Here is a 10,854-nt window from a genome sequence, read left to right as displayed (position 1 = left end):
CATATCACCCTGACGAAGTTGCTCAAACTGTCCGCACAACTCCTCTCTGCGGGACTGAGGCATGAACTTCTCTAGAAAGATAACGGAGAACTGCTGCTAGGTAAGGTGATAACGACTAGGTCAGGAATCCAAACTAGAGTAAGAATTTGAAGAGTAAATGCGAAAGCAATAACAATAAGGATTTGAACAACTAGAACTAAAAGGCAGAAAATAACGGATATGGGGAAATTCAAGGAAAGAATTCCAAGAACTTCTGAGAACGCAAGTTTTATAGCCTTGACAAGATCAAAGCAACAACGTCTTGATTTATTGAAGAAATCAAATGCCTTTACTTAAAAGCAAATCAAAACAATAAATTCGGATCTTGACCGCTTTACGAGTAACTTGAGATAATAATTAATAACTAGTATTAATCGCCTTCTAATAATACTACAAAGGAATTAAAGATATCACAATAGAGAAGTAATCTTACTACCTTGAACTATGAACTAGTAAAGGTTGAAAGATAAATCTCAAAGCACAAGTAACAAAGGTTCAAAAGAACTCTCAAAGTATAATATACTTAATCAATAATGAAGTGTCTCAATGAATGAGAAGAACTCCTTATTTATAGAAGTACTAAGGCATAAAAAGTCCTTAAAATTAGGTAGGGTGGTTGCTAAGGCATCAAAATGTCATTACAATTAGGTAGGGTGGTTGCTAAGGAGTAAGAAAAGTCATTAAAATTAGGTGGGGGGAGGGGGGGAATCCCTTTGGGGCAGATTTGGACCTTAAAACTACTAGTTTGGGCCATTGGTTTGGAATCTAATTGGGCTCCTTTTGAAACACCCCCTTTTGGACCTCTTTTAAGCTCATTTTGAGCCCATTTGATGGACTTCAAGGACTGATTTGGTAGCCCAATCTTCCTCCTCTTGGACTTCAATTTGGATCACTAAATAATTATAAAACTTGGATAATTCATCTACTTTGGGCTTGAGCTCTTCCTCTATGATTAAAAGCTTCTTTATTTGCCATTGAAGTCCAGCAACCTTAGTCTGCAACTCTTTAGTTTGAGATCTTGTAAATGGCCTTGGAGCTTCCAAAACTCTATCCTTGTCCTTGATGCTATCATTCCCCTCTTCTTGAAAAGAATTCGTCCCTGAATTCGATCCTACATCAAACAAAGACAAGTTAGCAACATTGAATGTAGCACTAACTTGGAACTCACCAGGAAGATCCAGCTTGTAAGCATTGTCTCCAATCCTTTCAAGGACTTGAAATGGGCCATCTCCTCTAGGATGCAACTTTGACTTCCTTTTGGAGGAAAATCTCTCCTTTCTAAAGTGAACCCAAACTAAATCTCCAAATTTAAAAATAACTTGTTTTCGACCCTTATTCTTTCTCAAGGCAGTTTGCTCATTTTTTTTCTTAATTGTAAGCCTTGTTTGTTCATGAATATTTTTCATCATCTCAGCCTTTGTCCTACTATCAAGATTAATAATATCATTAGTAGGTAATGGTAATAAATCAAGGGGAATGAAGGAATTAAAACCATAAACAACCTCAAAAGGAGACATACCTGTAGAAGAATGGATTGTTCTATTGTAAGCAAATTCAATCATAGGTAAGTGAGATTCCCAAGAAGTTAATTTACCTTTCAAAACAACCCTCAACATGTTTCCTAAGGTTCTATTAACTACTTCAGTTTGTCCATCAGTTTGTGGGTGACAAGAAGTAGAAAACAATAATTTAATCCTAACTTCCCCCAAATTACACGCCAAAAGTGGCTCAAAAACTTAACATCCCTATCACTAACAATAGTTCTAGGTATACCATACAATTTGACAACTTCTTTTATAAAAAGATCAGCAACATGTGAAGTATCATTAGTCTTTAAACAAGGAATAAAACGAGCCATTTTGGAGAACCTATCTACCACAACATATATACTATCCTTACCATACCTTGTTCTAGGTAAACCTAACACAAAATCCATAGAAATATCAATCCAAGGTAAAGTAGGAACAGGTAATGGCGTGTAAAGACCATGTGGTAACACTTTAGATTTAGCTTGTTTACATTCCAAACACTGTGCACACATTCTTTCAATATCTTTTCTCATTACGGGCCAAAATAAATTTTCAGCAAGTATGTCTAGTGTCTTTGGGACTCCAAAGTGACCCATAAGCCCTCCACAATGTGCTTCCCTTATAAATACTTCACGTAAAGAGCAATTAGGGATACACAACTTATTTTTCTTAAAAGGAAACCCATCTTGGAGGTTAAACCTCTCAAAATGACCCAACTTACAATCTGCAAAAATCTTGCCAAAATCAACATCATTAACATAAAATCCATTGATTTGATCAAAATCCATCAATTTAGAAGTCATGTAGAAACTAAGACATACCTTCTTGAAAGTGCATCCACAACAATATTCTCTTTCCCTTGTTTGTAAGAAATTACATAAGAAAAAGTTTCAATGATTTCAACCCACTTAGCATGCCGTCTACTAAGCTTACCTTGACTCTTCAAGTATTTTAAGGATTCATGGTCAGTTTTAATGACAAACTCTCTTGGCCACAAGTAATGTTGCCGTGTGGCTAAAGCCCTTACCAAAGCATATAGCTCTTTGTCATAAGTGGAATAGTTCAATGTGGCTCCACTCAACTTCTCACTAAAGTACGCAATAGGTTTAGAATCTTGCATCAAAACAGCACCTATTCCTTTGCCAGAAGCATCACATTCAATTTCAAAAGATTTAGAAAAATCAGGCAATTGTAACAATGGAGCAGAACATAACTTTTCTTTTAACAAGTTAAAAGCATCATCTCGTTCTGTTCACCATGTAAAGGAGAAGCAGTGGTGCTAAAGTCTCTCACAAACCTCCTATAAAAACTAGCAAGTCCATGAAAACTCCTAACCACTCTTAGGTTTAGGCCATTCTTTTATTGCTTTAATTTTCTCTTCATTAACCTCAACTCCTTTAGAACTAACCACAAAACCCAAGAAAATCACACGATCCGCATAAAAAGTACACTTTTTAAGATTAGCAAATCAGAATTACTTTCTAAGAACTTCAAAAACTTATTTTAGGTGTTCTACATGCTCTTCTAAAGTGTTAGAAAAGATCAAGATATCATCAAAGTACACCACAATAAATTTTCCATGAAAATCCTTAAAGATATGATTCATTAATCTCATAAAAGTGCTAGGTGCATTAGTCAAGCCAAAAGGCATAACTAACAACTCATAAAGCCCATATTTGGTCTTAAAAGCAGTTTTTCATTCATCTCCAGGATTCATTCGAATTTGATGGTAACCACTTTTTAGATCAGTTTTAGAAAATATTTTGGATCCATGTAATTGATCCAACATGTCATCAAGACGAGGAATAGGATGTTGATACTTTACCGTTATCTTGTTGATTGCTCTACAATCCACGCACATCCTCCAAGTTCCATCCTTTTTTGGTACCAATAGGACGGGAATAGAGGAAGGGCTCGTGCTCTCTCTTACAAAGACTTTTTCAAGCAACTCCTTGCCTTTGAAGCTCTTTTGTCTCTTCAGGATTACTCCTATAAGCAGACCTATTTGGAATTTGTGATCCAGGCACAAAATTAATTTGATGCTCAATTCCACGCAAAGGTGAGAATCCATTAGGAATATCTTCAGGAAAGACATCTTCAAATCCTGCAAAAGAGAAGAAATACTACTTGGCAAAGAAGAAGTAAGTAACTCAAAATTAATCAAAGCTTCTTTGTAAGTAAGTAGTATTATGGGCAACCCATCTTTTCTTGTATTTAAACACTCCTTGGCTTTTATATAGAAACTATCTTTTTTCCGTTCCTTTGCCTCTTTCCTCTCACCAAGACTTTCTATTTTTTCATTCAAATCTATTTTTATCTCTGCTCTCAAATTGCTGCCCTCTCTCTCTTTCTCTCGGCCATCTCTCTTTTTTTCTAACTCTTGGCCTCCTTTCTTTTCTTTTTCCTCAAGCTCACTTTTTATCCCTCCCCTTGGTTTTTCCATTATTTCCCTTAATCTCTTTTGATCTTCAAACACTTGAGAAGGAGATAAAGGTGCAAGAGTAAATTTCCTACCATTTAGCTCAAGAGAATATCTATTCTTCCTTCCATCATGAAAAACATTCCTATCATATTGCCAAGGACAGCCCAGTAAGATATGACAAGCTTGCATAGGGACTATGTCACAAAGAATATCATCCTCATATCTACCAACATTGAATGAAATCATGCATTGTTTGTTTACCTTTAGTTCACCACTATCATTTAACCATTAGAGTCTATAGGGAGTAGGATATTTCATGCATGCAAGTCCCAATTTTTCCACAAAGTATAAACTCACCACATTAGCACAACTACCACTATCGATGATCATAGAACAAGTTTTCCCCTTTATCTCACACCTAGTATGGAATATATTCTCCCTTTGTTCTTCACTATTGCTTCCCAAATTGATAGTCATAATCCTCCTAACTACCCCAATCATGCCATCATTAGGTAGTTCTATATCATCATTATTACTTACATCTCCCTCTTCTTCTCCCTCACTTTTTTCACTCTCATATCCTCCATCTTCTCTAAAAATGATGTTTCTTCTACTTGGACATTCACGCACCATATGTCCCCTTCCTTTACATTTATGATATTGAATAGAACTAGAAGGTGTAAAAGGTTTAGGGTTAAAAGTTTTGTCTCCCTCTTTGTTCTCAAATTTACCTTTATCCTTGTCTTTTTGAGGTCTAGAAGAACTCTTCATCTCTTGATTCGACCATGGCTTCTTGGAGATGGTATTTGAACGACCTTTCCACGAGCTAGTTTGCTTTCTTTTATTTTGATTTTCTACCTTTACAGACAAATCAACTAACTCATATATTGTTACATATTGTTGTAATTCTAATACATCAGTTATTTCCTTATTTAAACCATTTAAAAACCTAGCCACTGTAGCCTCTTCTTCCTCCATACAATTAGCTTGGATCATAGCCATATCCATAACCTTAAAGTACTCATCCACATACATGGATCCTTGCTTCAATGTTTGAAGACGTTGTTGTAGCTCTCTTTGAAAGTGTGATGGTATGAATCTCTTTCTCATCACCCTCTTCATCTCAGCCCAAGTAGCAATTGGTGCTTGTCCTTCTTGCAATCTATCCCTAGTAAGCTTTTTCCACCAAATAGTAGCATAGTCAGAAAACTCAACAATAGCAAGTTCAACCTTCTTACCCTCAGAGTAGTTATGACAGTCAAAGATAGCTTCAATTTTTCTCTCCCAATCAAGGTACAAGTCTGGATCTCGTGTTCTCTTGAAAGATGGCATCTTCATCTTTATACTACTTATATTATCATCTTCTACTCTACCTCTTTGTCCCCTCCTATCTTTTCCCACCCTATCAAAATCAATATCATTAAAATCATCTATAGTGTTTTCTTGGTTTATAATGGGAGCAGGGGTACATTTCTCCTAGCTCGGGGCCCAACATTATTTTCCCTTCTAAGTTCAGCTATTGTATCATTTTTTTCAGCAATGGTGTCCCTCATCTCTTCGAGTTGCAAATTCCACCTTTCGATTTGTTGATGCATAGCTTGCAAGGTAAAATCATTTCTTGCTTTGATTTCGGCTTCTTGAAGAACCCTTCGTTCATCATCACTACTTGTATGTGACATCTTAAATAATTAAACTATATCAGACAAATTGAATTTTTCCTCAATTGTTCTCACAGATACTTTGCCTTTTTTCTCTCTCAAAATAACCTTTGAACAAAATACTTTGTAGATTTATAGTTAAACTCAACTCGTATAAAGTTCTTAGTAGTAAAATATAAATTTTTGGGGAACAAATAAAAGAAGAACCAAATCCTAGAACTATTAGGCTCGGTGGAAACAAGACACGAACAAAAAAGAAATGAATCTATATTTAGATTAGAAAGAGTAAGAAAAATTAAATTTTTGTCTTATCTTTGAAATCTGGGATCCCCTCTTCTTGTTTCCTTTGATAGTTTTTAGAAACAAATTAGATACAAAAGAAATTTCCTGGAGAGCAAGCAATTGTTTTTTTAAAAATTGATTTTCGTTTTTTTTTGGTTTTTTTTAACTTTTTTTTTTTTTTTGCTCTTAGTATTCAAGAAATCCCCAGAATTATCAAGAACGAAACCTTGATAGAACCGCTCTGATACCACTTAATAACGACTAGGTCAGGAATCCAAACTAGGGTAAGAATTTGAAAAGTAAATGCGAAAGCAATAATAATAAGGATTTGAACAACTAGAACTAAAGGGCAGAAAATAACGAATATGGGAAAATTCAAGGAAAGAATTCCAAGAACTTCTAAGAACGCAAGTTCTATAGCCTTGATAAGATCAAAACAACAACGTCTTGATTTATTAAAGAAATCAAACGCTTTTACTTAAAAGCAAATCAAAATAATAGATTCGGATCTTGACCGCTTTACGAGTAACTTAAGACAACAATTAATAACTAGTATTAATCGCCTTCTAAGAATACCACAAAGGAATCAAAGATATCACAATAGAGAAGTAATCTTACTACCTTGAACTATGAACTAGTAAAGGTTGAAAGATAAATCTCAAAGCACAAGTAACAAAGGTTCAAAAGAACTCTCAAAGTATGATATACTTAATCAATAATGAAGTGTCTCAATGAATGAGAAGATCTCCTTATTTATAGAAGTACTAAGGCATAAAAAGTCCTTAAAATTAGGTAGGGTGGCTGCTAAGGCATTAAAAAGTCATTACAATTAGGTAGGGTAGTTGCTAAGGAGTAAGAAAAGTCATTAAAATTAGGTGGGGGTGGCCAAATCCCTTTGAGGCAGATTTGTACCTTAAAACTACTAGTTTGGGCCATTGGTTTGGACTCCAATTGGGCTCCTTTTGAAACACCCCATTTTGGACCTCTTTTAAGCTCATTTTGAGCCCATTTGGTGGACTTCAAGGACTGATTTGGCAGCCCAATCTTCCTCCTCTTGGACTTCAATTTGGATCACCAAATAATTGTAAAACTTGGATAATTCATCTACTTTGGGCTTGAGCTCTTCGTCTACAATTAAAAGCTTCTTTATTTGCCATTGATGTCCAGCAACCTTAGTCTGCAACTCTTTAGCTTGAGATCTTGTAAATGGCCTTGGAGCTTCCAAAACTCTATCCTTATCACTTGGAGCTTCCAAAACTCTATCCTTGTCTTTGATGCTATCATAAGGGGCGCTGTGCCGACCGGCCTATGCCTATCGTAAGCCTCCTATCAACTGAATGCAGCCCCAGAGAACTGAAAGGTAGTGAACGAGACCCCATTAGTCTCTAGAATACCTATTGCACGGAGTATCCTCTAACACTTGTCCAAGAAACCCTGTGCATCCTCTCCCTTTGCAACACTGAAAGATGGAGGCTGGAGTCTCCCGAACCTCTCCAATCTATGCTGCTCATCCTCAGGCATAGCAGGAACCACATAGTCTTGAGCAGCTGCAACCGGCTGGGCTGGTAGTGCCCCCGGTGTCTGGAATCCATGTACCACCTGCTCTGGTGTGCGGGTAGCGGGAGTCTGGGCACCTCCTCCGGCCTGAGAAGTGGCTGTTGCGGCCGGAACAGAGACCGCCTGAGCAAGACTGGTACATGCATTCAGAATCTGAGCTAAGGCCTCCCGAAGGCCTGGAATCACAATAGGCACAGGTGGTGCCTGAGCTAGTGCATCAACAACTGGAATCTGGTCCTGATCTGGGGCAATTAGTGGATCTGCAGGTACTGCCCCAGTTGCTGTGGGGGCTGCACCTCTACCCCTACCGCGGCCTCTACCATGACCTCGGCCTCTCGCGGCCCTGGCTGGTGGTACTGGTGGCTGTCCATCCTGCCAAGTAGTACGAGTCCTCACCATCTTTGAGAGAATGAAACAACAGATGTTTAGTTACTAGAATCAACAGATTCGCACGACAAGAATTCAAGAATGTGGAGTTTCCTAATGGTTCTGCAGCCTCTCAAAGATAAGTACAGACGTCTCTGTACCGATCTGTAAGACTCTACTAAACCTGCTCATGACTTTTGAGACCTATGTAACCTAGGCTCTAATACTAACTTGTCATGACCCAAATACCTAACCAGTCGTGATTGCGCCTATCATGGAATTAGGCAAGCCGACATTCTCAATATGCTTTCAATATATAACAGAAGTGAACTAAAGCAATTAAACTAACTGAAGGCTTACATAATAACGGGGTAAAAACCCAAAACAAAAGTGCGGAATGATAGCCCGACATGGGGGTGTCACTAAGTCATGAGCATCTAACAACCAATCTAGAAAACAGAGTCTACTACAGTCTGTGCCAAATGCCAATACAAGAGAGAAAAGATAACAAGAAAGGAGAAACAAGGACTACGGACGCCGGCAGCTACCTCGTAAGTCTCCGATAATCAGCCCGCGCACGAAACTCAGCGATCGCCAGAACCGTACACACCTGAATCTGCACATGAAGTGCAGGGTGTAGCATGAGTACAACCAACTCAGCAAGTAACAGAACTAAATAAGAAACTAAGAAGCAGTGACGAACTATAAAAATACAGATCATTTCAAAAGTTTTCAGTAAAGAGTGAACATGCTTTCAAATCCGGTGGTATAAGTCAAATCAGTTCGAGCTCAAGTAAAAGAGATATGAATCTTCCAGAAATTTCACAACAACAACAGATAACAAATAAGTGCTACAATAAATAAAAGCAAGTACAACCTCTCAAGGCAGCAGTCACTCAACTCATCTCAACAGCTCATACTCTCGGCTCTTAGCCCTCAATACACACTCTCACTAGGTACCTGCGCTCACTGGGGGTATACAGACTCCTGAGGGGCTCCTTCATCCCAAGTGCTATATTGATGCGGCACGCAGTCCGATCCAATATTGTTGCGGCATGCAACCCGATCCAATATTATTGCGGCGTGCAACCCGATCTAAATATATATATATATATATAGCCCGAAGGCTTGTTGCGGCGTGCAACCCGATCCATATACCTCACTAACCTCAGTCACTAACCTTTCCAGCCCCTCGGGATCACAGAATATCATAATAACCAGCCCAAGCAGAGAATACAATAAGTATCAACAAGAAATGAGAGGAAACAGAGATATAACACACAAGTAAGACTGTGACTGAGTACAAGACAGCAATTAGCAGTCAATTCAACAAGTATACGACCGATGCGAGTCCTAACATTGATATCATATGGCCTAAGCATGGTTTCTAACATGAAAGGTAGTCAATTGCTCAAAGACAAGGAAAACAAGTAATAACAATGGCTATTCGACTTTACAGTCTCACGTGACAGACCAAATCACAATCCCTCATGGTGCACGCTCGCACGCCCGTCACCTAGCATGTGCGTCACCTCTAAATATTCACATTATACCAATTTTCGGGGTTTCATACCCTCAAAATCAAATTTAAGACTGTTACTTACCTCAACCGCGCAGAAATCCTACTCTGAAATGCCTTTGCATCTCGAATCGGCCTCCAAATGCCCCGAATTTAGCCACAAACAATACGAGATAATCAATGTTGGTTAAAAGGATCAATTCCACAAGAAAACTACTAAAATATAGCCCAAAATCCAAAATCGGCTCAACCCGGCCCCCGTCTCGAAACCCGACGAAAGTCACAAAACCCGAAAGCTCATTCACTCACGAGTCTAACCATACCAAATTTATCAAAATCCGACCTCAATTGCCCTTCCAAAATTCCAAATTTCACTCTCCAATTTCCAAGCCCTAATCTCCCAAATCTCACCTCAAACACTCACCAACTAGTGCAAAATCAGTGGGGAAACACCATTATTGAAGATAAATAGGCACAAGGAACTTACCTTAGTGATTACTCCGAAATCTCTCTCAAAATCCTCAAAATATGAGCTCAAAAATGATAAAAATGGTGAAAAATCTCGAAGTGTTCTATTTATAGGTTCTGCCCAGACTTCTCGCACCCGCGGAGCCGCATCTACGAAAAAATCCTTACACACTGCCTCCGCTCCTGCGATCAAGTGACCGCATCTACAGTCTTCACGGGTGCGGGAACTACATCGCACCTGCGGTCCAAACTCGCACTTGCGCCCCTAAATCCGCTTTTGCGACCATCGCAGGTGCGAGAATGCCATCGCACTTGCGTCCTCGGCCCAGGTCCTCCTTAACCGCATCTGCGGCTCCTCCTTCGCTTCTGCGGGCTCGCACCTGCGGTTCCCACTCCGCAGGTGCGGTTACACCAGTAGCAACAGCTTCAGCTGCAATTCCTCAACTCCCATCAAGCCGTTAACCGCCCGAAATTACCCCGAGGCCTCCGGGACCTCAACCAATCATACCAATAAGTCATATAACCCCATGCGAACTTAGTCGAACCTTCGAATCACTCAAGACAACATCAAAACACCAATTACATCCGGATTCAAGCCTAAAGGATTTCTGAACTTTCAAATTCCACAAACGACGTCGAAACCTACCAAACCACGTCCGATTAACCTCAAAGTTTACACACAAGTCAAAAATGACACCACGAACCTATTCCAACTTCCAGAAATCCAATCCGACTCCGATATTAAAATTTCCACTGCCGGCCAAAATGGCCAAAATTTTAACTTTCAACAATTCAAGCCTAATTCTACTACGGACCTCCAAAGCACATTCCGGACGCGCACCTAAGTCCAAAATTACCTAACGGAGCTAACGGAACCATAAAAATTCAAATCTGAGGTCGTTTTCCCACAAGTCGACATCCGGTCGACTTTTCCAACTTAAGCTTCCAATTAAGAGACTAAGTGTCTCAATTCATTCCAAAATCACTTCGGACCCGAACCAACCAACCCGGTAA

The 10,854-nt window shown here is 39.0% G+C and overlaps 1 protein-coding gene across 1 annotated transcript; it reads right to left on the bottom strand.

Annotated features, from left to right (window-relative positions):
• Positions 1-1,107: 1,107 nt before the first annotated feature.
• On the bottom strand, positions 1,108-5,328 carry LOC138902740 (uncharacterized). Its single transcript, XM_070190636.1, has 10 exons — positions 4,929-5,328; positions 4,531-4,660; positions 4,083-4,213; positions 3,525-3,672; positions 2,904-2,971; positions 2,695-2,816; positions 2,390-2,508; positions 2,290-2,292; positions 1,944-2,186; positions 1,108-1,150 (listed from the first exon to the last, which is right to left on the bottom strand). The coding sequence occupies exons 1-10, from the start codon at positions 5,326-5,328 to the stop codon at positions 1,108-1,110; spliced, it is 1,407 nt and encodes a 468-aa protein (XP_070046737.1).
• Positions 5,329-10,854: the final 5,526 nt, after the last annotated feature.

Source organism: Nicotiana tomentosiformis, chromosome 12 (genome assembly GCF_000390325.3).
Source record: "Nicotiana tomentosiformis chromosome 12, ASM39032v3, whole genome shotgun sequence".
NCBI classification, from domain to species: Eukaryota; Viridiplantae; Streptophyta; class Magnoliopsida; order Solanales; family Solanaceae; genus Nicotiana; species Nicotiana tomentosiformis.
The sequence above is the reverse complement of the archived record's forward strand: the minus strand, read 5'-3'. Positions and strand labels throughout refer to the sequence as shown.

Coding starts and splice junctions, on each gene's coding strand:
- LOC138902740 (XM_070190636.1), bottom strand. CDS start 5,328: ATGAAGATGCCATCTTTCAAGAGAACACGAGATCCAGACTTGTACCTT. Junction 2,972..3,524: donor GAGACAAAAGAGCTTCAAAG/GCAAGGAGTTGC, acceptor TTTTGTGGTTAG/TTCTAAAGGAGTTGAGGTTA. Junction 1,151..1,943: donor TTAGGTTTACCTAGAACAAG/GTATGGTAAGGA, acceptor TGTTTGATGTAG/GATCGAATTCAGGGACGAAT.